The 27,212-nt window shown below is 37.6% G+C and overlaps 1 protein-coding gene across 9 annotated transcripts in view; it reads left to right on the top strand.

Annotated features, from left to right (window-relative positions):
- The window catches only part of ADGRB1 (adhesion G protein-coupled receptor B1), a 4,264,735-nt gene that overhangs the window by 2,254,359 nt on the left and 1,983,164 nt on the right, over positions 1-27,212 (top strand). For all 9 annotated transcript variants that reach the window (XM_044067288.1, XM_044067286.1, XM_044067290.1 and 6 more), the window contains one exon: positions 11,214-11,378. In XM_044067288.1, coding sequence (XP_043923223.1) covers positions 11,214-11,378 — 165 coding nt within the window. The remainder of the gene's footprint in view (positions 1-11,213; positions 11,379-27,212) is intronic.

Raw genomic sequence — 27,212 nt, 5'->3', positions numbered from 1 at the left:
ACACACACACACACACACACACACACACACACACACACACACACACACACACATAAAGCTATTAGGGCAGTTTGGCTCATTGTTAGTTCATCTAACTTCATACCTTGTGATGACGCAGTCTCTCTGAGTCCCTGGTGAAAACTAGCACATATATAGGGAAGGCCAACTTATTATACACAGAAGGCATCGCAGCCACAAAATCAACTAGAAAAATCCAAGTGCTCTGCAGCAACAGAGCTAACCACTGCACTAATGTGCACCCACTATACATTCAGAACCACATACCAAACATAACATAACCAAACCAAACCAAACATAACCAGACATACCAAATATAACCAAACCACATACCGCACTATCAGAAACAAGAAAGGTTTTAACCCACAAAGATTCATCACTGCCCTAAAAAGCTGTAACTGGGATTCACACAAACACCTACCCCTTGAAGACACTGTTAACTCCTTTAATAGAACTTTATTAGACATTTTACTCTGCCACGCTCCCACCAGAACCATCAGAGTTAAAGCCAACTATGCACCCTGGTGAGTAATGAATGCAAATTCCTGGTCAAAGCTAGAGACAAAGTGTTGGAACAACATCACAAATAGGTTCATAGGTTCATAGGTAGGTACTAAGCTATCGGCCCAAGGGCCTAAGTAAGCCTAGCCAACAAGGTTCCCTGGCTTAGGCCACTCAAGAAAGTTAATTTCCTGTACCCCTGTTGAGCAGAGCCACAGAAATGATCTCCGGGGTGTATTTCCTATTTCCCATCCATTCATCAAGATTTTTCTTAAAGAGTGCTAATCAAGAACTTTGCTTGACATAGATGGGTGTGTTCTAGAGTATAGGAAGTCTCTGGGACAGGAATCTATCCCTCCAACATGTCCTCTTTATTGTGGTGACAAGGTTTAGGTCCATAGAGCATGTAGCTCAGAGGGAATGGGATTTCTTTAGGTGTAGCATGTCCAGCAGCTCTGGGTTTAACATAGCTTTATACATTAGGCAGAGATTGCCTTGGAGTAGGCGATATGCTACAGAGTAAAGCTGGAGATTTTTGAGACGGTCAGTGTAGGGCATCTGTTTGAGGCCAATAATCCTGTTTGAGAGGTACTTCTATGGCCTTTCCAGCTGCTGCAAATGTCTTGTGAGGTACATTCCAAAAGGGGCGTTGTACTCTATAATGGGTCTAATTAGTGCCGAGTAGAGGGGAACAATGACCTCTTTTTTCCTGGATGAGAACCCTTTTGTGATGAGGTGTGCCACATAGAAGGATTTCCTGACTACTGTGGTGATGTGATTATCAAAGGAGAGACTACTGTCCACCTGGGTCCTAAGGTCTGTTATCAGACATTCGGTGTTAAGTAGACTGCCATTTGTGTGGTAGTTCATGGGTACAGAGTTTTTGCCAAAGGGGATAACAATGCACTTTTTGGCACTGAGCTTGAGGCCATGCCTCTGACATCAGGCACCTGTCTTAGTGAGGCCCTTCTGTAGGATTCCACATCATTTGGGGACTCGACTATGGCTCCTAGTTTACAGTCATCTGCAAACTTAATTAGCCAAGGGCCTTCTGTGTTAGCCTATACTTCAGAGAAGTTGACACCAAACAATAGAGGTCCAAGGACTGAACCCTGTGATACTCCACTTGTCACTGGTTTGAAGTCAGTTTTGATGTCTGCAACTTTTACAGTGTGGGTTCTGTTAGTGAGCCATTTGGCAATCCATCTTGTGACGTTGGGATTTATACCTAGTTTAGTGAGTTTAGCTATAATTCCAGAATGGAGGATGGTGTCAAAAGCCTTGACGAGGTCAAGATAAGCTGTGTGAACCACCTTACCCTCGTCAACGGCTTTGGTGACTGCTTCAAAGAAGTCGATCAGGTTCAAAAGGCATGATCTGCCTTTCCCAAACCCAAACTGGGTGGGGTCCAGAGTATGGAGGTTACCAATGTCTTTGTTTATGAGTTCCATGATGGTATGTTCTATGACCTTGCAGACCAGGCTCATCAGGCTAATAGGGCGATAGTTCTCAGGATCAGTGGTGGCTCCCCCTTTGTGGAGTGGGCTAACTGTTGCTGTGCACCATTCAGTGGGTACAAAACCTGCCGTGAGAATATTATTGAACATGGTGCTTAGGTGGAGAGCCAGTTCGCTCTGAAGTTTGTGTAAAACGTAGCCTGGGATGTTGTCCGGTCCCATGGATGCTGTGTTTTTGGTTTTAGAGAGTGCAGCTTTTACCTGCATAGATGTGATTACAGGGACTCTGCATTCTTCCTGTATAGATATGGGCCCTTTAGGGGATGAGGGGGGGGGGGGGTAAAGTTAGCACTGAACCTATCTGCCTGGATGTTGGCAATATCAGTTGGTTCTGTAATTTTCATGCTGTTGTGCTGTAGCTCAGAGCAGATCTGGGTGTTGCCATTGAGATTCTTGACATAGCTGTAGAATGCTTTGTGGTTGCCCTTAGAATCAGTAGCAATTTTGTTTTCATAGCTAGCTTTGGAGGATCTTATAAGGGATCTCAGTGTCTTACTGAGGCTGACCAGGGAGCTTCTCCACTCATGGGATTTTACTCTCTTTTGCAACAGTTTCTTCCTTCTGTTGTAGAGTTTGTTTATGGCAGGGGACCACCTGATTGGCTTCCTTTTTTTGGAGGATAATGTCTTGGTTCTGTTTGGGATAGCACGATCCATGCACTCGTGTAAGTGCTTATAGAGTGCATTTGTGTAGGATTCAGCAGTCGTAACTGTATTGTCCATCTGCATGGGTGTTATGAAGTTGGCTTTGGAGAAATGTTTTACCATGGTTTCCTTAATTGTGGGTGGGGGTGGGATGTGGATATCTAGGATGATTAGCTTATGGTCAGATCTGACCAAGGAGGAGTTGACTTCAGGTGTGACACACCGGTAACTCATGTTAGTAATGACCGAATTACCAAACAGACATTCCTAGAACTGTGAAACAAAGCTAAAAACATGTAAAACAAGGCAACATACTACCATAACATTCAGAAAAAAAAACAGAACAACAATCCTCAAAAGTTTTGGGCTGCAGTTAATAATCTACTACTACCAGGCAAAGCAGCTACCCCCACTCCAGTCTCAAACAGCAACTCTGATAATATAATAACCCAGTTTAATAAATACTTTACAGAAACTATTCTAGCCCTTGCTAATTTTCATAACATCTCCAACAACCTTGCCTCTGTAGCACCCCAGCTCAGCAACTCCTGCCAAAATAGCCCCAACCAATTAACATTACAACCAGTGTCTGTAGATACCATAAAAAAAAAACTACTGTGTAAACTAAAACCTTATTCCCTAGCTGCAGATAACCTCCCAGCTGAATATTTGCAGATTGCAGCAGAAGGAATAGCATACCCAGTAGCAATTCTCATTTACAGATCAATATCTGAAAGCATAGTACCTGTTTCTGGAAGATCTCCAACATTATACCGCTACACAATGGAAGCAATTCCACCAAACTCATTAACTATCACCCAATTGCTATTCTATTACCCTTATCTAAAATACTAGACGGAGTCATCCATATTCCACTCATGGACTACCTTCACACCAAGAAACTACTGTCTAACATACAACATGGTTTTCGCCCCTATCACAGTACCACTGCAGACCTAATATCCTTTACTAATACAGTTAACTACTATAGAAATCAAGAACAATTCATATCTGCCATATTTTTAGACTTGTTCAAAGCCTTTGATATGGTAAATCACAACAAACTGATCGAGTCCTTTCCTCTCTAAACCTTGCTAGCTCCTCTATCACCTGGCTCCAAAACTATTTATCAGGATATCAGCAGGCCGTACTATGGCAACACAACCTACCAGTTGCCTTAGGGGTCCCACAAGGCTCCAACCTTGGACCTCTACTTTTCTCCCTCTTCACCAGTCAGCTTCACACCTCCATTCTTCATGCTTCTGTGATACAATATGCAGATGGCTCTACTCTGATATGCACAGCTCCTCCCTACAAGACCTCCACACCATAACCCATGATTTATTTCTATCAGTAGAAACATGGTTCACCAACTCTCAACTCACTCTAAACCTCAATAAAACAAAGCTACTTCTTCTATCCTCAGATACTGCCTATTCTCACCTAACTTTCAACTTAGAGTCCAAACATAAAAGCATTATCACCCCAGTAACTCATCCTAAACTGCTAGGCATCGAAATTGACAGTAATCTGAAATTTGACATTCATACTACACAAACTATTAAAAAGGTGCACAAGAAACTATGTCTTCTTTACAGGAACAAGCAATTCATAACTAGATCCACAAAAGCTACCATCGTCCGTACACACCTCTTGTTAACTCTCCTGTATGTCTCCCCAATACAAGCCAACCTGCATAAAACTGACCTTACCAAGATTGAATCTTGTTACAGTAAAATTACCAAGTTTGCTACTGATGCCACACACAGGTCACATCACTGCACTGCTCTTAAAGAACTAAAATGGCTAGAATGTCCTCAACTGCTACACTATATACAACTAATCTTTGCCCACCAAATCCTACACCAACCAGATAAAATCCCTGCTCACAAAAATCTTATACAACCATATACCACTACTAGAGCCCTTCGCTCCAGTGATAAACTGCTGTTAGAAACCACCAAAGTTAACAACTCAGCTAGGGAATCTCTCTTCTATAATGTCATTCCTAAAATATGGAACAAAGTATCAACCTCTGTTTCCTCTAACTGCTGCACAGTACAATTTAAAAAGCTTCTAAATTCTCACTTAAATGACAACTGGCTTTGTTCTTGCAACCATCCTGGATAACTCTTAAGTTCTGTATTTGTAACCATATCTTTCATAGTGGGTGCTATCGTACTTCATTATTTTTTCTCACATTCTAATGTAACTTGCCTTCCTCTTTATGTAAATGCATGTATCACATGTTATGTTAATGTAACCTCTAAAGTAGATTTTGCTCACTATTGTACTATTGATGATTTTATATGCTACTAGAATTTCCTTGCATTATTAACTTTATCAACATGTTCACTATTTATTACTGGAGCTTTTCTCCCAGGGCCTCTGCTGAAGAAGGACATTTGTCCAGTTGGACTTTCCTGGTAAACAAATTTTATTTATTTTATTTTTATTTTTTATTTTATTTCCAGTTTGATAACCGGGGAAGACCACTGAGCCCAAGGAGCCCATTTTCAGTGGAGGCCCGGGGAGAAAAGCTCCACATTAGACTACAGGTTGAAAAATACAGAAATATATATTTAAATGAGTACAACAAGAGGTAGCATGCAAGTCCAGTTAAAGACAAAAAATGTATGGTATATACATAGTGTACAGATATCTTGCAATTTGAATACAAATACATTTGGGAATCTAAGAGAAAGATTATATACAATATTTACAGGGTACAAGAATCATATATTGTTTAGCATTTGTTTGGAAGAAGAGAAAATATATACATTATTTACAGGGTATGAAGAATTGTGTGATGTTTAGCAGACCTTGAGAAGTTGTAGAACTAGAAGAGGTAGGTTACAAGGAGTAACAGGACTAGGTAGGGAGAATGCAGTTACATTTCCATTTAGTGGATAGGTGGGTGTGCAGCTGAGTTTTAAAGCTATTTGAGTTCTGCATTGTCCTTAAATTGGAGGGGAGAGAATTCCATTTCTTTGCTAGGGAAAAGGATAGGAGGAGTTGACCAGCGGGTCTATTAGGTTAATGAACAGTGATTAAGTTTTGCTGTTCAGATCTGAGGGATCTATTAGGGGTGTATAGAGGTAAGATGTTTGTGAGTGCGGGGCATTTGGTGGGGTTGAATATTAGTCTGTGGGCTGTAGAAAGTTGGAGGAAGTCTAGGTAGTTTGGGAGTTCTAACCACTTCAGAGAGAGGAGGGCAGTACAGTGATGAGAGGAGTATTTGGCTTTCGTGGTGAATTTAGTAATTTTGTTATAACACTGTTCAAGTTTTGAGGAGAGAAAAGAAGATAGGTTGGTTAATAATGGGGCACCGTACATTAAGGTAGGAAGCAGGTAGGTGGAGGTCAGAGTTTGTCTTGAAGATTGAAGAGAGATATTGAATATTTCTGTATAGCATGCCAGTTTCTGATTTTTTTTTTGATATTTTGGTGGATGTGGGTGTCGAACTTAGGTGTTCATCTATTGTGACCCTGAGTAATTTAGCAAACAGAACGACTTCAATAACAGAGTTATTTTGGTTATGAAATTGGAAGGAACTCTTATCATAATGATAAGATTTTGAGGGTGGGAATAGCAATATTTTGGATTTGTTAGCATTGAGAGAAAGATGGTTTTGGAGCATCCAGGACTCAGTGATAGAAAAGGCAGACTGAGTCTTGGAGAGAAGTTCAGGGAGGTTTGTGGTGGAGTAGATTAAAGTAGAATCATCTGCATATTGTATAACTTAAGCATTGGGGATGGCAGAGTGGAAATTGTTGATAAAGGTATTGAATAGCATAGGACCAAGAATAGATCCCTGGGGAATGCCACTAGGAGTGGGTAGGAAAGGAGAGGTGCCTTTTCTCCATTTCACAGCCTGAGATCTGTTGGATACATAACTTGAAAACCAGGATATAGTATTTTGGGAAAGATTTAGGTTAGAAAGCTGGCTCAGAAGATGGGTGTGTGAAACAGTATCAAAGGCTTTAGAGAGGTCTTAAAGGACCATTGATACTATTTGCTCAGAGTCATGGGCCTGATTAACAGTGTCTAGAAAAGAGAGTAAAGCTGTTATAGTGCTGTGCCCAGATCAAAACCCGTGTTGGGTTGGTGTGAGAATTTGGTTTTGGGTTAGGAAGGGCATGAGTTGGAGGTGAACATATTTTTCTAGCATCTTGGAGATTGCGAAGAGGAGGGCTATGGGGAAAAAGTTTGGGATGTTATTGTTTTTGCCCCCTTTATGGAGAAGTAAAATAAAGGCTGAACACCAAAGTTTGGGGACATGGGCTTCTTGTAAGGATCTTTTGATTAGGATAGCAATAGGGAAAGCAATGCCATCAGCTGCAGATTTGAGGAAGAATGCAGGGATATTGTCCGAGGTATTGGAGAAGGGTTTAAGTTTGGTGAGTAGTCTTTTTATGAAGTTAGTGGAGACTGGTTTAAGCTCAAATGAAGGGGGAGGGTTGGGGTCAGAGTGTAATGGGGAGGATGAAGATGAAAAAGACTGCAGAGGGGAGTAATTATTGCTAGAAAAATTGTGGTTAGTTCTGCTACAGTTTCAATGAAGAAGGAATTGAACAGAGAGGCTATTTCGGAGTTGGGTTTACTTGGGTCAGGGCAAGGACTGATTTTGGTGCCTGGGTTAAGAAGTGAGTTAACTGAGTTCCAGAATTGCCTTGGATTTGTGGCATGGTTGGTCTGAAGTTTGGTATGATAGGATTTTTTATTTTTGATGATTGTTTTTTGTAAAGTTGCAGAGCTGGGTGTATTGGAGAAAGGTGTCTGGGAGTTTTTTTTTTTTTTTTTAAAGTTTCCAGATTTTGTCACTTTGATGCATAATTTGTTTGGTGTCTTTAGTAAGCCAGGGGGAAGAATTTGTTTTTGTTGTTTTTGTTCTTGGTGGTGCTAAGGAATTTAAAGTACGATAGTAGTCGATGGCATTATCTAGTGGTAGAGTTTTTCAAATGTTCCAATTCATTTGCTTAAGGGAGTTTGAGGAAGTTAAAGGGTTAAAGTTACTGTGGTAATGGGTGACTATGTCTTGGTGTTCATGTAGAGGGGAGGAGGTACCTTGATGAACAAAGGCTGGAAGATGGTGACTTATGGAGTCAGGAATAGTACCTGAGTTGGTGATTTTATTTGGATGGGAAACTAAGATCCAGTCAAGAGTGAATCCTGGGGGATTATTTTTATTAGGTCTGGTAATAGAATGGGTTACCTTCATAAAATTGAAGAGATTAATAGCTAATGAGGGTGTGGAATTATTGATTTTGTTCCAATCAATATTTACATCACCTAGTATGTAAGTCTCGAGGTTAATGTCAGTAGAGGCCCAAGAGAGAATGTCTTCGATGGTCGAGGTGTTGTCTCTTGGAGGGATATAGAGGGTGATGATACAGAGGCTTTTATGATTATTCATCTTTAATAATCCTGCAACTAATTCAGCATTGCTGAATTGAGGAATGGGATTAGTGAAAGGGATTATGGAGATAAGGCTAGAGTAGATTAAGGCAACTCCTCTTCCTTTTTATTTAAACAGTCACATCTTAGGGCTTGAAAACCAGTGGGTAAGAATTCAGACTTAGAGATGTGGGGTTTCAGCCATGTCTCAGAGATGGCTATGACATCAGGTTCGTTGTGGGTTAGCCATGCTTGGAAGACAGTTGTTTTGTTGTTAAGACTTTGGCTGTTAATTGTAAATAGTTGGAGGGTTCTATGTGGGACAGACTGGTTTGAGAGAGGAGCAGAGTTATCTGTGGTATGGGTAGGTCCTGGGTTGGGCTAGATGTCCCCTGCTAGATAGAGGGTGTTGAAGAAAGATAGTACTAGGTGTTTTTGTTTAGTTTTTAGGTATTATGGGAGACATGAGATTAGTTTAAGAATAAAATGCGTTATTGTGGTTCGTACAATTGTTGGCTTGTAGTGAAGGAGTAGATTTGGTTGAAATAGTGAAGAGGATATGGTAGAGAAATAAGTGTTTATATGGTGGTGGTATGGGGTATGTGTTGATCCATGGGGAATAAGAGAGAGAGGAGGTTGATTGTTAGCATAGGAGGTGGCATGGTATAGGGGAATTAGCAATATTAAGATGATTGGAGGTATGTGGAGGGGTTGGGATATTAAGATGAGCATGGGAAATATTAGATATTTCAGAGTTGGGAGTTGTAATTTGAAGGTAGAGACTAGAACTAGGTGTGGTTGAAGGGGAAGTAGGTGTTTAATGAATATTAGAGTGAGGGGGAGGAGAATGATTAGTGGAAGATGTTGAATGGATGTTGCTAACTGAGGGGAGGGGGAAGTGGCTATAATAAAAGTAGGAGTAGTGGGGGTGGGTGAGAATTGGGGATAGGGTAGCCCAAGTGTAGTGAGGGCAAACAGTGTGGGGCAGAACATAAGTTGGCTGTGTGGAGTCAGCACACAAATCAGCTGTGTGGATTCAGAAAAAACAATCACTTTCAAGGTATGTGAAATGTACAACCTAGCGTAATGTAGTACTTGCAATAAGCAAAAGATTCCAGTAGGAATTTAGAGCTCTTGGCAAGACCTTTAGTTATTGAGCTAGCACAGTAAAACACAAGCAGGACCTTTAGTTATTGAGCTAGCACTATAAAAATCAGGGTTTGGAGGAGAGTAAAATTCAAGATAGAGGGGTGGGGAAAAATATGTTTAGCTGCCAATACCACGTAGGACCAAGAATAAGTAGGCAGATTAAAGCTAGTATAATGGTGATGAAGATGCTTGGAATAGAAACTAAACCATGTTCTTAGCATGTACTTGCTCAGAATTCAGTACTTTTGACTGTGTATATGATCTTGCAGCCCTGGATGAGTTGCTATCAGGAAATGCTTGGTATGAAATAGCGTGTTGCTGCAGAAAATTAGCCTACATATTTCAAACAGGATGGGCGGGACAAGAGCTGGAAAGGAGAAAAGAGCAGATGAAAGAAATGAATAAATCAATAAATACTCTAGAAAATTAAATCATTGTAACATAACATATAATTTCTCCCAGTCTTCTTTGATCATTTAATTATTTTGGTACCTGTTGGTACCATCCCAACTGGTAGAATTGCTTTTTAAAATCACTGCATTCTTTCTAGAGAGAAATTGGTTCATGGGTTCATAGATGAATATGAAGCTAACTGCCCTGAAGGACCATTTTATGCCTAGACAATAACCCAAGACCAGAAGTAAATCCAGTACCTTGTGCCTGTGAGGTTAAGCCCTTTACCGTTATACCAAACCCACCCCCTATAATGTAGCCTACCCATTATAGGCTATAGGTCTCAGGGCTCAATTCTTATCAGGAGCTTCTGTGTTGGTGTTTCTTACTAATTTATATAATTACATACATTTCTTGTGGTTTCTCTGTAGTAAAATTGAAGTATAGTTAATATCTATATGAGAGATGAGTGGGGTGGACTGTTCTAGTGTTCTGTTCAGGTAAGATGATTTAATTCTGCTGATTAGTGTTGATTTTGCTTGGAATTCAGTATTTCATTTTTTAAGCAAGACTGGGCATTTTTAAAACAACCAAGATCAACCAATATTATCAGATGAATGAGCTGTGTAGTCAAGTATCTTTGCCCTACAGAAACTCATATTAAGATGTGCTTTATAAATCTATTTTTTGACACATCTGCACTAGATACTTCCAAGCATTAATACTGCAGACCTCAGAAAGCTCTATGTAGCAGGATAATTCTAATGTCAGAAGTAAAGTAACAAGAATTGCTGCTGTTCATCATCTTCTTTCAGTTGTTCCCGTTAGGGGTCGCCACAGCGGATCATCTGTTTCCATTTCTTCCTGTCCTCTGCATCTTGCTCTGTCACACCAACCACCTGCATGTTCTCTCTCTCACCACATCCATAAACCTTATCTTAGGCCTTCCTCTTTTCCTGTTACCTGGTAACTTCATCCTTAGCATCTTTTTCCCCAATATACTCAGCATCCCTCCTCAGCACATGTCCAAACCAGCATAATCTTGCCTCTCTGGCTTTGTCTCCAAACCTTCCAACCTGGGCTGACCCTCTAATATACTTATTCCTAATCCTGTCCACCCTCGTCACACCCAGTGCAAATCTTAACATCTAATTGCTGTTGTTGCTGGTAGAATTTTCATCCAAAGAATTACATCAGTAGCCAATAAAATGTGTGGTCTGTACACATTATGCTGGTCTATGAAAAGCAAGGAATACCTGATATGGGATGTGTGAAAAGAAACCATAAACTCATAGTTGCAGGAAATAATGTATGACTAGATCAGTTTAGAATATAACCTTTATATTATACTTCTATACCAATACATATAGCATGAAAATAGAATCAAATAACTAAATGTCCTGAAAAGTCTTTTCATTAGCTGGAAGTCATGTTTCATAAATATGTAACTTGATCCCTTTTTAGTAAATGGTAATTAAGTTCAAAGAAAATTTCCTCAATAGAATTATTAATCATTATTAGCTTTTGATCATAAAGCATGACTAGCGGATGACAGACTTATTAACTTAAATTAGTTGCATTTTATCTTAAACAGTGGACGGCAGATGGCAGGAATGGAATCCCTGGGAGCCTTGCAGCAGTTCATGTGGTGGTGGAACCAGGAAGAGGAGTAGAATTTGCTATGGGCCTTTCAATGGAGGTGAGGCCTGTGTGGGACCAAAGGATGAATATGAGATGTGCAATGAGCATAAATGCAAAGGTAAGCATATTTGTTTAAATATTTATTCATATAGCTGTCTCTGTATATTTATGTAACTGTGTTACCTAAGTAATCTCACTGCAACCATTGGAGTCCCTCTTAAAAAGGAGTCCTGGATTAATCCAGATATTTTGGTGTTATTAGATAAGATAGCATTACAAACTAATGAAAGGTAGATGAATGCATCTTTCAAGATGAATGCATCTTTCAAGACTATAATAACTGCATAGCCATTCTTAGGAATTTGCATAAGAACTAAAAAGTAGATCATAGGTTTACCCCGGGTATCACTTCTGTGTCACTGTTAGACAGAGGTACAGTATACTAACCTCGAAAAAGGGCATAGCAAAATTAATTTAAAATGGGTGGCGAAAGCCAAACATACTCTGGCTAGGCTTATAAATGCCCTAGGGCAGATAGCCTAGTATGAACCTTTGAACCTATGAACCTATGAACTTGTGTAATGTTAACATTTCACCCTCTTTACACTGTTACAGTGTAACTATAGCAAAGTTGTTAGAGGAAATTAGATATGATTTGTGGCAATTTACAGGGTTGCTGCCTGATTGCTAGTGACATTTGGAAATGTTGTAAATTGAAGCTACTAAGTTCTTGCATGATCAGTAAATCACCATGATGCTGAGTAAGCAAAAGTTGGTGAGGTTCAAAATAGGGTACTTAAAACAGTCAAGTGGAATATGCTGAACAGCAAATGGTTTCAGTGGAAGATAAAGTATGGAGAAACATTTGAGACTGGTAGGAGGAAGGAAAGGAAAGCATGGCTTAAAATCAGCATGCTACAATGGATAGTCTTTTTGAAGAGCTTATTGGGTGCTGGCAAAGTGATATGACTGCTACTGATTGATTCAAATAAGATATGTGGCAACATCAGAGTTATCTTAATTAATTTTGTATCTTCAAATGAAAATGTGTACATTTTGCGGCAGTTGTGGCAACTGCGAGGGATGGAAGATTTCTTAAATTGGACAGGATTACTTGAAGGTCATGTTACAAAAACAAATGTAGTTCACTGATACCATTACAAAGTACGAAATATGAAAAAAATGAAATGCTGATTATTTTCCAAATGTATTGAAATGTTTTGGATTCCCGGAATATTAATGTATGTACATATAGAGATGACAATGGTTAAGAAAAAAAGAACTATTTTTACAGTTGTCTTATGGAACACATGAGATGCACTATATAGGTGTTTCTTCTAATCCAGGGGAATCTGTGAGTTATTTAAAGATGGAAGATGAATAGGAGGAACAACGAGACTCAAATGGAAAAGGGGGACTGTTCTTATGAAACGTAGTTGAAGTATAATGTTACACGAAATTGGACATCAGTACTTTGTGTATATATTGTATAATGGATTATTCATGTGTAACTATTGCAGAAGGTTTTAGAATGAAAGGCCTTTTTTGGGTGAAAGAGTTTATCGTGGAACAACGTAATTAAAGAGTACATCTGAGGTATAACTGAAATATCTATTATAATTATAAGATTGCACATATATAACATGTTTAACTGACACAGTTGGCCTTCCTATTAGATGTGAAAAGAAAAGCAAACTGCATTGAAACATCTACAAAACTGTGATAATGTTTAAACAGTTGAGATAAAGTGTTCATTACTTATGAAAAGGAATGCATCTAATTGTAGTCTGTGTGGGAAATGAGGCTATAAATACATAATGCGGTTCATTCAGACTGAGTTTTCAAGTATCTGTTATATGCAAAAAAGAGAAGGAAGTATTTAATTTGAGAGACTATTCTATTTAATTTATTAGAGGCTGAAGCTGAATGTGAAGGCTAAGGAGAGTAAGACTGAAATTGGCGTTTGTTTATCTAATATAGTTGGCACTGTCAGGAGTATGGCTGTAGGGCACAAGAAAATTCAAAAGTTTGCCCTCCTCCAGTGGATAACAGTCTTCATTTTTCCCTTTATTCACCAACTTCTTTTTGAGAGGTATCATAGAGTTAAGAAGGAGAGTGTCCTGAATGCAGTGCAGGCATGAAGATCCTAAGAGTGGAAGAATATGATAAAGATACATACGTACTCGGAGCAGTGGGCAGATATTTTTTTTACCAATTGCATTGTGTCATCAACAGATTATCTTCATCTATCCAATATTTCCAAAAAACTGATACTTCCCAATAATGACAGATATGTGTATGTGTAAATGAATGTAACCATCATCATCGTTAATTCCCTTTTTTACATGTGGTTAGGGCATTGTGTCCATGCTGCACTAGTCTCCTGTTTTCATCAACAGTCGTGCCTGATTGTTGCAGGTCTTCTCCCATACAATTGCATCTATTTCTTGTCTGGATATCCTCACATCCTCTTGCCTTCTTCCTGTGACTCTCAAATCAGCTTTATCACAATGCCTTCTGCTTTCCTGCAAATGGCCATACCACTGTAATCTATTCTCCTTGACTTTCTGTACAATTGGGGTTACTTCTCTTTTTACAGTACACATTCTACTTTCTATGTCAAGTGCTTTTCCCTCTCACCTCAATCTTCCTCAGGTGCTCTGTCTTCACTGCCCAGATTTTGTTGTGATACATCAGCACTGATCCCACCACTGTTTGTACACCTTACTTGAGAACTTGTTTTTAAACATCTTTATTAAATTATCACGTAAGACATAGGCATGCATACATTAATAGAAAATAAAACAAACCATAATAACATTCTTTTTCAGTTTACATACACACTCGCTCGAAGCACCTTAAAATGGAAAACATTGACATTTGTGCCGTAACAGAGACCTGGTTCAAGGCAGCAGAAAGCAACCCTGCACTACCAGGCTATAACTCATTCCACACCTTTCGGCCACAGAACTTGGACCAAAGCTCCAAAGGTGGTAGTGTTTCCATATTCATAAAGGATGCTCACACCTCCAGACTAGTAGCCCAACATAAAGCATCTGAGACACTTCAGGTGCAGCAAACATTGGGTAAGACAGTGATTCAGGTCATAGCCTGCTGTAGGTCCCTAACCATGTCCCAAGACTCACACTCCACATTCCTAAGCATCCTGGAGAATATTAGCATCTTGGAGAATATTAGGGTCCAACCTAACACTCTCATACTGGGCGACTTCAACTATCTCTCCATTAACTGGGAAAACTACTGATGTACCAATACACTTGCCCAACATTTCCTGGAATTCATTAATTCCAATGGCCTGGACCAGCTTGTTCTTACCCCCACTAGAGGTAGCAACATCCTTGACCTGGTCATTACTAACATGGGCGATCGTTGCTCTATATCAGTAGTCAACTCCTCCCTGGTTTGATCCAACCACAAACTAATCACCTTGGAAATCCACATCCCTTCAACCCCCACCCTGCAAAGGTAACCACCATGAAAAGCTAACTTTGGGCTCCTAAAAACAGAGGTGGCTAACTTCACGGCACCTATGCAAATGGAGATCAGTTGCATGATAGCCGAATCATGCACCAATGCACTGTACGAACAGATACACAAATGCATGGATCTCGCCATACCCAAGAAAACCAAGACACTCTCCTCCAAAAAAAGGAAGCCAATGTGGTGGTCCCCTGCCATAAACAAACTCTACAACAGAAGGAGGAAACTGATGAGGAAGAAGGTAAAGTCCCAGGACTGGAAAAACTCTCATATCAACCTCAACAAAAAGTTTAGATCCCTCATCAAATTCTCTAAAGCTAGCTTTGAAAACAGAATTGCAGCAGATGGTAAAGGTAACCACAAGACCTTCTATAGTTATGTAAAGAATCTCAATGGCAATACCCAGATTTGCTCTGAGCTATTGCACAATGGCACCTCCTATACCAAGCCAACAGATATTGCCAATATACTGGCCAATAGATTCAGTGCCAAATTTATCCCTCCTTTCACAAGGGACCAGTCACAATACCAGTAGATTGCCAGGCACCAAGTATTACTGCTGCGCAGGTTAAAACAGCACTGTTCAAGGCCAAGAATACAGCTTCTATGGGACCTTACAATATCCCTGGCTGTGTTCTACATGAACTACAGAGTGAACTGGCACCTCACCTGTGTGCCCTGTTCAATCACAGCCTCACCTTAGGCTTTGACCCTACCAAATGGCACACTGCTAAAGTCATCCCTCTCCACAAAGGAGGAGGGACTGCAGACCCTGGTAACTATTAGCCTGTTGAGTCTGATATGCAAAGTTATGGAACGCATCATCATGGATCTAATAAACAAGGATGTAGGGAATCTCCAAATTCTGGATCCCACACAGTTTTGCTTTGTGAAGGGTAGATCATGCCTGCTCAACTTGGTCAATTTTTGAGTCAGTCACCAGAGCTGTGGATGAAGGCAAGGTGGTTCATACAGCCTACCTTGATGTGGCCAAGGCCTTTAACACCTTTCCCCACTCAGGAATCACAGAAAAATTCAGTAAGCTAGGCATCAACCCCTATATCACTAGGTGGGTTGCAAACTGGCTTACAGGTAGAACCCACAGTGTGAAGGCAGCTGACTCCAAGTCAGACTGCCGACAAGTCATGAGTGGAGTCCCACAGGGTTTGGTCCTAGTTCCTCTCCTGTTTGGTATCCACTTCTCTGAAGTCCAGGCCAACACAAAGGAACTCTGGCTGACAAAGTTCACAGAGGATTGCAAGTTGAGAGCTATTATTAACTCCCTGAGTGATGCTGACATCCTACAGAAAGGTCTCACTGAGAGCAACAACTGGTGTCAGAACCATGGCCTTAAGCTCAGTGCCAAAAAATGTGTTGTCATCCCATTTAGGAAAAACTTGGTTCCCATGAATTACCACATCAATGGTAGTCCACTGAACACAGAAGGTGTTATAAGAGATCCATTTTGAATTTTAACCTTTTGCTCATGTTATGTATATGGGCTTTTACTGCATAGCTCTAAAATATCCCTTCAAATCAGTTAATACTAAACCACTTTGTTCTATTTTTATCAACCACAATTTGCCCTCTGGTTGATAAAAGCATGCCTGACCTGTAGATAAAACCCACTATAAATAATTTGCATTACTTCTTACCTGTATCTCTTCCTCTTTTGGTTCGACCCTATTTTAAACTCCATTTTCATTTTATTCCACTCAATAGCTATCCTTCCAAAGAAATTTCTGTTTTCCTAATAACTCTTGAATAATTTGCACTACTTGTTCCTTAAATGCCTCTCTTTTTAACAGGTAAAGTGCCAGTGTCTCATCTTTACTTTATAACCCTGCATTTGTATCTTAATTTTTATCGGTGCATGAACTGAAATAGTTATTGGACGTGTGTCAAAGCTTTCAATTAAATAAATATGTTACTGTGAACAATAATTTCTATCCAATCTACTCCAGTTATTGTACCTTGGGGAATAATATGTATATCCTGTCTTAGTTCCTACTACTAAATTCACATCTTCCAAACATAAATTTCTTCACAAATCTACCCACTTTTGTTGTATTTTCTTTTCTCAGTCTCCCTGATACATCCTCACTATCACAAATCAAGTTGCATTCCCCTCCTAAAAGTAATATTCCCTGCTGAAATCTGATTATTTTTCCTAAAGTTTTCATAATTTCCATAATCGCATTTTTTGGTTGAATATAAGTACATGCCATCATAATCCTTCCCCTTGCCAATAACCCCTTACGACTACAAATATACCATTATTACATTTTTTTTGCCTTTTCTATTTCTACTTGAGCACTTCTAGCAGTCAGTATCATTATTCTCCTTTTCATTTGGCCCTGATATTCTGCTAAATGTCCATCTTGAAATTTTTTTCTTGTCAAATTCACATTTTCTTCCAAATATGTCTCCTGCACCATTGCTATTTGCATTCTGCATTTCTTATAGTTTTATAGGCTCACTAGTATGTACAAGGCTAGCTGCCCTTGCAGGCCATTTTAAGCCTAGCCAGTTTCCTTATAAAGGTAAGAATCAAACCCAGTATCGTATGCTTGTGAGGTAAATACCTTAACCAATATGCCATACTTTCTCCCTTAATATAGTTCAACACTTTTTCCTTTTTGTCTATACCTGTAAGGCCATTTACTTTGCAAGATACTATGTCTAAAGTAGCCATTATGATAAAAAGCTATTGTTCCCACTTATAATACATGACAGTTTTTTCAATGTGTATTTTTGTCTTGCGTGCACATGCTAATGTTGGTCAGGTGGATCTTTTAAACATTTGTTTTTTTCTCATCTCCTTTTGAACCAATGTCAAATTTTCAAGACATTTTGTTTTAATGAAAACCTTCAAACAGAAAACTAGATAAATTTTCAGAAAAAAAAAACATCCTGTATTAACTTAGAAGAAACACACAAAACTATGTACATTTTCAGCAAATGAAATTTATCCCTCCAGATAGGAACATTTGCCCTAATCAACAGCTGTCACTCCAGATATAACCTAATCTAAAGTTAAGATTACCCATGCTAAAGCATACGTTTCAGCCTGCATTCCCACTTACACTGATTTCTGACTGTGCTTTTCTTATATCCGGTCCCCTCCCAGATATAAAAAATGTCATGCATGCTTTCAGAAAACATTAACTTTTAGACCTAAGAAGAAAAAAAAATCATTGGCTACCTTTAAATAAATGTACACCACGAATGACACAAAAAAACTCAGAAAAAATAAAATAAAGTGAACTGAGCACTGGCTGTATCAAGCACACAAAATTATTTATTGAGATAAGCACTTTCGTCTGGTGCACATCACCAGACTTCTTCAGACAAATGAATACATTTCCATGACATTTTTATATATCTGCAGCTGATTCAAACAAACCAATTAGAATTCAGCTCACATTTATCCATTGAAAGGAACACTTGATCATTGTTATAAATTAAAACCAAAGACACCTGTACAAATGTTAAAAAACTTTTATAAATACTTTAGACAGCCTTGACAAGATAAATAAATATACCTTCATAAAAATTCATAAATATAAAATACTAGCTGACATCTCATCTATCATAAACCTTTAATTTTAGGGCACTGGTGACATATACCAGTTCATTTAAATATGGGGGGCTACTTGCATTGGCAAAAATTTGCCACCAGGTTTCCCTGGTCTCTAAATAAACTTTCCAAGGTCCTCCCCGATTATTATATCTGACCAAAATCACAAATTTAAAGATGTGTTGTGGGTATTTTTAATATGTCTTATAATGCATTTTTTTCATAAGCCTGTCTAATTTCATACATGTGCTCATAAACTCTCTGTGCCAATTTTTGTTGGGTTTTACCTATGTAAAATGCTGGGCAGTCCTTACATAATGCCAAGTAAACCACTGCCTGGGAATTGCAATTATATTTTCCCCTGACAACTATTCTCTTGTCACAGATCTGTACAAATGTTATTGGCAAAATATGGCTACATTGGGAGCACAAACTGTCATTTTTCTTGTATCCTACCCTTGTCTGATCTCTCCAGAATACCTTTTAAACAGAATTTATAATAAATAATTTTGCGTGCCTGATACAGCCTGTGCTCAGTTCATTTTATTTTATTTTTTTCTACCTTTAAATAAAACAAAAGTATGCAATGTTCTATTAAATGTATTAAAGTATAAAGGCTGCTGGGGAGACTACTAGCTGTTATACACTTCTCATAATTTCAAACTTTATTTTTCATTGAACTGCTTGCCATTGTATCATTATTTCTTTCAGCAAAGAATGCTCAGACTCTCAAGTTTACTTGCTTGCACCTTCTAAAAGTAATCAGCCATGAGAAAGGAAAATCACTAACTGAGGCACATGGAACAATTAAATGGAAAGAATGACTTTGTAATATACTCATGTGTAATTTAATTGAAACTGGCAAAAATATATTTAAAGAGATATGTCTTTCACTGCTGTGTTATCATGAGAAAGTGTGCCAGACCCATAATGTTGGAATGATGTTATTTATTTTATATTCTAATACTTTGTTGACTGGTTTAGTCCCACTAGGCTAATGTCTTCTTTACAGGAGAGACACAAGGAGGTATTTATACTATTTATAGAAGCTTGGCGAGAGTATCTGGAATATTCCCTACTTTTTTTCAATAGGTACTGTAGGATCTTTTATATCCATCTGAGCTCTTACTCTCAGGCAGATGGGACTTGGGTTTAACAACTTTTTTTAACACCCTTACAGAATTATTACTTGTGACATTGGTAAACCTGTATTTATATAAAAGTAATCAAAATGTATTAACAAGTTCACATTTACAAACATTACAGGATGTATAACAATATATGTGTGATATATAATCTAAGTAACATTGCGTAAAGTATTCACTTCTTTCCTTCTGTTAAACATCATCCCTCTTCCACAATATTTGACTGCATGTATTGTTCCCAACAGTTCCATTTTTTTCTATGTAATTTACTCCCAAACTTTTCTAAATATCTTACTTCCTGTTCTTTTATCTATGTTACAATATTCACTACTTAAGGTGTAGTTGGTTTGGGTTTTGACTTCCATTTTCCAGTAAATGCTTTTCTGGCAGCCATCAGAATTAAACATAACAAGGCCTTACTATGTCTAGATAATTCATATCCTGTACCCCAGTTACAAAAAAAAATGTCCTTAGTTACACTCATTTGCTCACCCAGTATTTCTGATCAAGTACTCTGTAGGAATTTTTTAAAGTCTGCCAACTCATTACACTCCCAAAACATATGCTCCCAGATTCCTCTTTCTTCCCTGTCACATCTCCAACATTTGCCATCTATCTGAGGAAAAATTATGTGTGGATTTTGCTTGATGTATAAAAATATCTACGTAAACACTTCCAGGCAAAAATCCTAAATCTTCTAGACTTTGTTGCTATTTGGCAACCATACATATGTCATCCCATTGTTTCCTTGTGAATTGGATATCAAACCTTTCCTCTCAATCTTTTTTGACCTTTTCTGATGAATTCCTTTAGTTATTGTGCAATATTTATATGCCCTACTAAATATCCCTTTTTAACAACAGCTGTTCTAGATTCAATTAAAAACTCAACTAGTGGAGGTCTTTCATTCAGGATTTCCCTGTGTCTTTCCCTATTTCTGTATTCTAATATCAGTCACAGATAGGGAAGGTAATCACTAGCCTGCAATCCAAATGTCTTCTTGGCCTCTTCTCTTTCTGTTACCTTTCTATCTCTAATTATTTGTTCCTAATACCTTGCTTCATATGCCAACTTCATCCAGTAAATTCCAGTCCCCTCTTGCCTATTCCTTGTACCTGTAATTGCAGTCATCCCTATCAGCAGAATCTCTTTTCTCCATTCCCATGTTGGCTTAGTTCTTATATGTTCTGCTGCTTTATGAATATAATAATAATATTCTGTATAATTGTTATTCTCCATAAGAATCTCCATCCAAAATTCCATTCTTTCCTTATTTCTTGAATTACATCCTTGCTTCATCCTCATCCCTTTCCCTTTTAGCCATAAAAAGAACAGTGCTCTGTTTTTTATTGCCCTATTATTAGACTGCCTCCATGGAAATATAAGAGAAAAAAGATGAATTCCTCTGTTGCAGCCTGAAAGACAAGCTGAAACATTTATTGCTAAAGGAAAAATTTTCATTAACTTAGGTGTTCTCATATTTACTTGTTTCCACTTAAAATGTGTTATTAGACTATGCCAAGGGTCTTAATCTAGACATTCATCTATGCAGAAGTAAGAGAAAACATATTGGCTCTACATATATTATGACCTGTGTACTTTTACATCCACTGCAACAAATCAGGATTACAGCCTATAAACTTATCACATTTTTGTATAGCATTTCTTCTCTTTTTGCACTGTAATGCTTACATTTCTTAATAACAAAAAGAAAAAAAAAGAGAACAAAAGAGGAAGGAAGAAAGGTACCTATTTACTTTAATAACTGTGTCACATGCAAGAACAATTAAAAAATACTTTACATAAAACATGCAGTTTATATTGGGCAAAGTTTCTTAGAAAAATTGTTAAGAAAAAAAATGTTTTACTTAACAGTTATCCCTTTCCTTCCTCCAGTCTTTTGTTTTGAGTCAATAAACTCTTTCGGTATTTCAATTATTTTAATCATCTCTAAGCGCATTTCTCATATTTTATTCCTCTAGATTCCCGGAAGCCATGTCTTGCACCAAAACTGGAACTTGGACTGGGTTTTGCTGACAACTGCAAGATGCTTCCCAGCCAGTGTTTTATCTTCACCTTTTCTAGATGATTTAATTTCAGCTTCTGTTAGTATATTTTTTGCAGGTATCCAGGCAGTGTACTTACTAGTCAGTAACTGAATCTTACTAAAATTGGCAATATTTCTGGCTGTAGTTTCTCATTTTCTGTTTTCACATTGGGAGAGCTAAAGCCAAGCTGTTGATCAGTGTGCAGCCATCTTGGATGTCTTGGTTTAACAACTTTGATGGAAACTACATTGTTGATTACTATACATCAGTCTCAGCAATAAGAGAGGACAACATGCTTCTGATGTGACATTTTCAAAGTAGCTCTATCGGCTTGCCTCTGATCTGGAGTATGTCCCATATACTTTATTTCTTCATCATGATATATATATATATATATATATATATATATATATATATATATATATATATATATAAAATATATATATATATATATATATGTGTGTGTGTGTGTGTGTGTATGGTCTACTTTTAAATAGCGGAATCTTGTTACATTAAACTGCTGAAAGTTTCCAAGATCGAATATCATGTTGTCAAAATTTTTCTATATCGAATTTCAAAACATCGAATAGTATTTTGTAGAAAATGCTTTCCTGCTTCTAAAATACTTACCTGTAACAAATAACTTGAATAATGCTAATATTAACAAAAAAAAGGTACATCTTGTAGGTGTGGTCATAGATATTTCTGCTACAAGTTGCAATCTGTATATATGTAAATAATGTACTTTTTTTAAACAGATACATCTTCTTCCTACCATACCTTAACATTGCTTCTAAAAGAAGAGCAGTAAAACTTTCATATTTTAAACTGTTAAAAACAGATGATTATCCTTGTCGTAAGAAACAGTATAATGAATTTTACCATACCAATGTTTCATCCTACAAGTCCTGTAGCATGAAAGTAACGTTCGATGTTTGCTGAAGGACATACTGCATATATTTAAAGAGGCAGGCACGTATTTAAACATATTCCCTTAGTGTTTAAATGCATTGCCAACAGTATAAAATTAGATCCTTTAACCTGTTATCATCTTGTGTTGTTGGTATTTTAATCTTGATGTTATCTTGGAACGTGCAGCCATAGTTTGCAGTTTTCCTCAATGTAGTTTGATCACAGAGTTGGTATATTTAATTTGTGGGGAGTGTGGAGGGTGCAAGGGGTGCAACCCCCCCCCCGCAAAAGTGTAGGAGTTCAAAACTAGTTACAATTTTGAGTAGGTGGAGAGTAGGTAGTTGTTATTTCTTTTTGCTGTTTGATATTATGGGGGTCGATGTTGTGAAGTTTCAGGGAAGTGAGATTTCAAGTTATTGGTCTCGACATTATGCAGTTCAATGTAATTGGATTTCATTATTTAAAAGTAGATCCATATATATATATATATATATATATATATATATATATATATATATGTGTGTGTGTGTGTGTGTGTATATGCATGTATATATGTACACACATACATATATAGGTGGCATCAAAGTAGTCCATTACTTTATCTAATCATCACAAGTGTTGAAAGAACTGATATAATCTCAGTCGATCTAATGATATTCTTCAGTACATTTTACAAGTTATAATTCTGATAATAAGTAAAGTTTGACTCTTTGACTACTAGTGTGAGTTTTCACAGTATACTGGATGTATAAACTAGCTATGCACTTCCAGTGTTTTATTTCTTTTCCCTTCCTTAAACTGCAGTGCAACTGTTATATGAATAAGTTAGGGAGGTGAGGCCCACCCTTTTTTATGTTGGGAGAGCCCCCCCCTTTTTTATGCTGGGATGCCCCCCCCTTTTTTATGCTGGGTTAAACAAAGTGTCTGTAGACAAGTTGTGTTCCATATGTTGTTTTTTAGATCTAATGATATACACCCATATATACAAACTCCTGTGTATAGATACTTATATACACACATGGTTGGGAGGGTAGCCTAATGGTTAAGTTGTTTGCCTTACAAACACAAGGTGCAGGGTTTTAGCCTCACAAGGGATAATTGGCTAGGCTTAAAATGGCCCACAAGGGCACTTAGCCTAGCACTAATCTATGAATCTATCTATACGTGTATGTGATATCTCTCTCTGTATATAAATATATATGTATATAATACTCACACAGACAAATACAGATAAGCCATACAATTTGATGGTTTCCACCACTGAAGCTGTTAAAGCTCTGTCCTTTTATGATAAATTCTGTTTTAATGTGTTCTATTTAGGTTTTTATAAGTCATTGCTGCACATGGGATAAGTGCTCCTTTAGCAGGAACACTAAGGATTTGTTACCAGCTGAACAAAGTGTATATATAATAAGGGTTTTGGATAACCCTTATCAGAGACACTTTGTAAAACAAAGGTGATCCAGAGGAGTCTCGAGTGAAAGGAACTAAATAAAATCCCAGGACATCAGATGTTTTCTGTAAGGAATCCAATATCAGTGAAAGATGTACTACTTCACTGACTAAAAGTGGACTAAAACTAGTTACTTTAACATGTTTTCTTCTGTTAGACTGCAGCCTTTACTTTTAAGTTTGTTCTGACAAAAGTGTGTGTGTGTGTGTGTGTGTGTGTGTGTGTGTGTGTGTGTGTGTGTGTGTGTGTGTGTGTGTGTGTGTGTGTGTGTGTGTGTGTGTGTGTGTGTGTGTGTGTGTGTGTGTGTGTGTGTGTGTGTGCATATATGTCTATGTGTTTGCATATGTATACATATATTGTAGCATACTAAGTTTGTAAAATTTGTAGTTAGCCTGAAACTCTATGGCATATCCCTTGTGCCTGGGGAATGTGGTCAGAAAAGCTAGCTAATGAGGTACTAATTGCTTATCATTTATACAAACCAACTGGGCAATTATTTTGGTTTACTATGTAAAGGACCAGATAGATATGTGTTTTCATGTAAAGCAGTATCTCTAGTTTTCCTTGGATGTACACTATTGGAGAATGTGGACAATTAGCCAGTGACTTGCCATATACTGTTTTTGCAGTGCATCTGTTATTATGTATGTCAACTGTTTCAATTACAGATGTTTCTTTTTCTGTATTTGTTGTGTTTGTTCACTGCTGTTTCCTGGTGACCCCAACCATGGATCACTTGTTGAAAATAATTTTTGAGCTTAAGGTGGAGATTGACCAGAAGCTGGTGCAAACAAAGCAGTATTCAGTTGTAATGACAAATGAAGTCTCTAACCTTCAAATTTTTTCCTTCCATGAAAAAAAACAACAAAAAATAAATAAATAAGGAACATAACCCGGAACAATTCTTAATTACTTTGAGCTTTACTTCACCCTAGATCACCGGTACTGAGCAGACTAGTTGAAAATTATGTCATTGAGTTGAGTGGAGCAACACCAAGGTGTTTATTATCATGGAAGATGCTACATATAATACTGAATATGGTATGCTAAAAATCTTTTGTCTAGAGCTGGGTTTGCCTCTGAAGTACAATCTATGAAATTTTGTGACTAAACTTTTAATGTTCGTAAACCAGTAAGAGCAAAGATGCATGGCTTAAAAAAGTGTTAAATATATGGCTAGAACCTTATAGCAACATAAAGTGAATGTTTTAGATGTTTTAGCAGTAAACACTATTTAAAGAAAATGGGCATTGTAACATGATCCCTAGAACTCTAATATGCTAGAAACTTTCAGAGAATTGTTTTAATGAGGCAGTGTTTAAACCCCAGATGTCTTCTTCTAAGAATAAAGATGCAATAAGAAATATGACATCTTCTTTGAAACACACAGTAGCAAATAATAAGTTGATTTGTTTTAAAGGGAGGAAGGGAGCACATTGCTGACTTCCATGGTACTAATGCCAAATAGAAAATTAGTAGTGGTAATGTGAAACTCATGAAGGTGTTCCTATTGAGTGTGATGGCACTATAGCTAGAATAATTGTGTCTGCACTGTATCATCATGTTACATTTATGCTGATAAAATGTATTGTATTTCTTAAAGAAAAAGAAGATCAAGCTGTTTTCTGGAAACATAATTACCATTGTCTAAGATGCCCTAATTTGTAAGCATAGCATTAGTAACAGATAAATGTGGAGGTGATATGCATTCATTTTAACCGAAATGAATTTTCCCTCACACATGTAAAAATTCAGTCAATTATGAGAAATGTGTTGCATACTGTGGCTGCAACCCGAATTGACTCTGATGAAATATTAGCAAACAATTCCTCCATTTTAAGTGTGCCAGGCAAACGCTGTTAATAGGAAATAAGTAGAGTAGCGGCTTAATAGGCATATCTATTATAGGAATGGGTAAGAGCCATACCTCTCAACTCTACAGATTTTCACAGAATGTCTAAATTTTTGGCCTGTTCCTCTTTCTTCCTAGCAAATCATTGGGATGATATCAGGATTGAAGTCAATAAATAATGACATACATTTGATTTCAGACTTCAAATCCATCAGAAAATGTATATGAAAACAAATCCTATTACTCTAGCAACTTTATAAGAGCAATATTTAAAATATGTCCCTATTTGTACCCCTATTTTGTCAAGCTCTGTCCAGATTTTTTGCATTAAGAGGTTGAGAGGTATGGTAAGAGCAAAGTAGTGACCTATACAGAGATCTGGAATCAAAACCAGGAGGAGGGAGTTTGTACAGAAGAAAATAAGTGGAGGAGGGATAGAATCTGATAGGGTTGGTTAGACAGTAAAAAGGATCCTGTCTGTTACCAAGAACACAAATATGTAAGTGATGTCAATATAAGGACTTGAAGGTAAACTAACAGGAAACACTGAAGTAAAAATCAACACAAGACATAATTTGCACAGCGTCTTCATAGGTCCGTAGGTGTATATTAGGTTAATGACCACTGGAGCCTTTTTAAGGCTAGCCATGTATCCCAAGTTGTTGAGTTCCAGTACCCTTGGTAGTGTAAGCAGGGGCTTGGGAGATGAAATATTTACAAGCAGGGGTCTGGGAAATTAGTCTTATAATAAATGTTAATATTAAAACTGAAACAGAAACAGAAGAGGGAGGCATTTAAATGAAGGCTCACATAAACGATTACTATCAGTGATTTAGGAATTCTGAGCCTCTTTCTGTTAGTTTCAAGCAGAAAACTCAATGCATTAATGACATGCTCTAAGTGGCAGGTATCTGTAAGAAAGTAAGAAAATAAAACTGAAGACAAATGTTGTTTTGAGATACTCTTTGCAGAGGGAGGTATAAGCAAGTGAGACATTATCCACTCACATTAAGACAGAGAGATGGTAAACAAAAAATAAAAGAGCTATCAAGATTATTGTAAAGATATAAGAAAAAATAAAGGAAAGGGTGTTTTGCAGAGAATTACCCTTTGTAGGGAAGGAATAAAAAAAATGTAGTATCATTTTTTGGGGGGGAGAGGACACTTTAACTTCCACCTCTAGGCAAGCTAGTGAAGAAAATAATCTTGAGTTAGTGGACTTACAGGTAAGTCACAAACACTTAAAAAAGGCATAATTTGAAGGTGATAATTTAAGGATGGTAGGAGAGAATATAACTAAGGTTTTAAGAGAGAAAAGTGACCATGATATTTCGTTTACTTCTTATCCCTATGTTGAGTTAAGAGATCATCTCTTATACAGGGCAAGTAAAGACAGAGAAGACATTATACATCAGTTATTATTGCCAAAACATTACAGCCCCCTGGTAATGAAGCTAGTGC

Source organism: Protopterus annectens, chromosome 3.part1, assembly GCF_019279795.1.
Source record: "Protopterus annectens isolate FY-2018-M chromosome 3.part1, PAN1.0, whole genome shotgun sequence".
NCBI lineage: Eukaryota > Metazoa > Chordata > Ceratodontiformes > Protopteridae > Protopterus > Protopterus annectens.
Note: the sequence above shows the minus strand (reverse complement) of the source record. Positions and strands in the feature narration are given on the sequence as shown.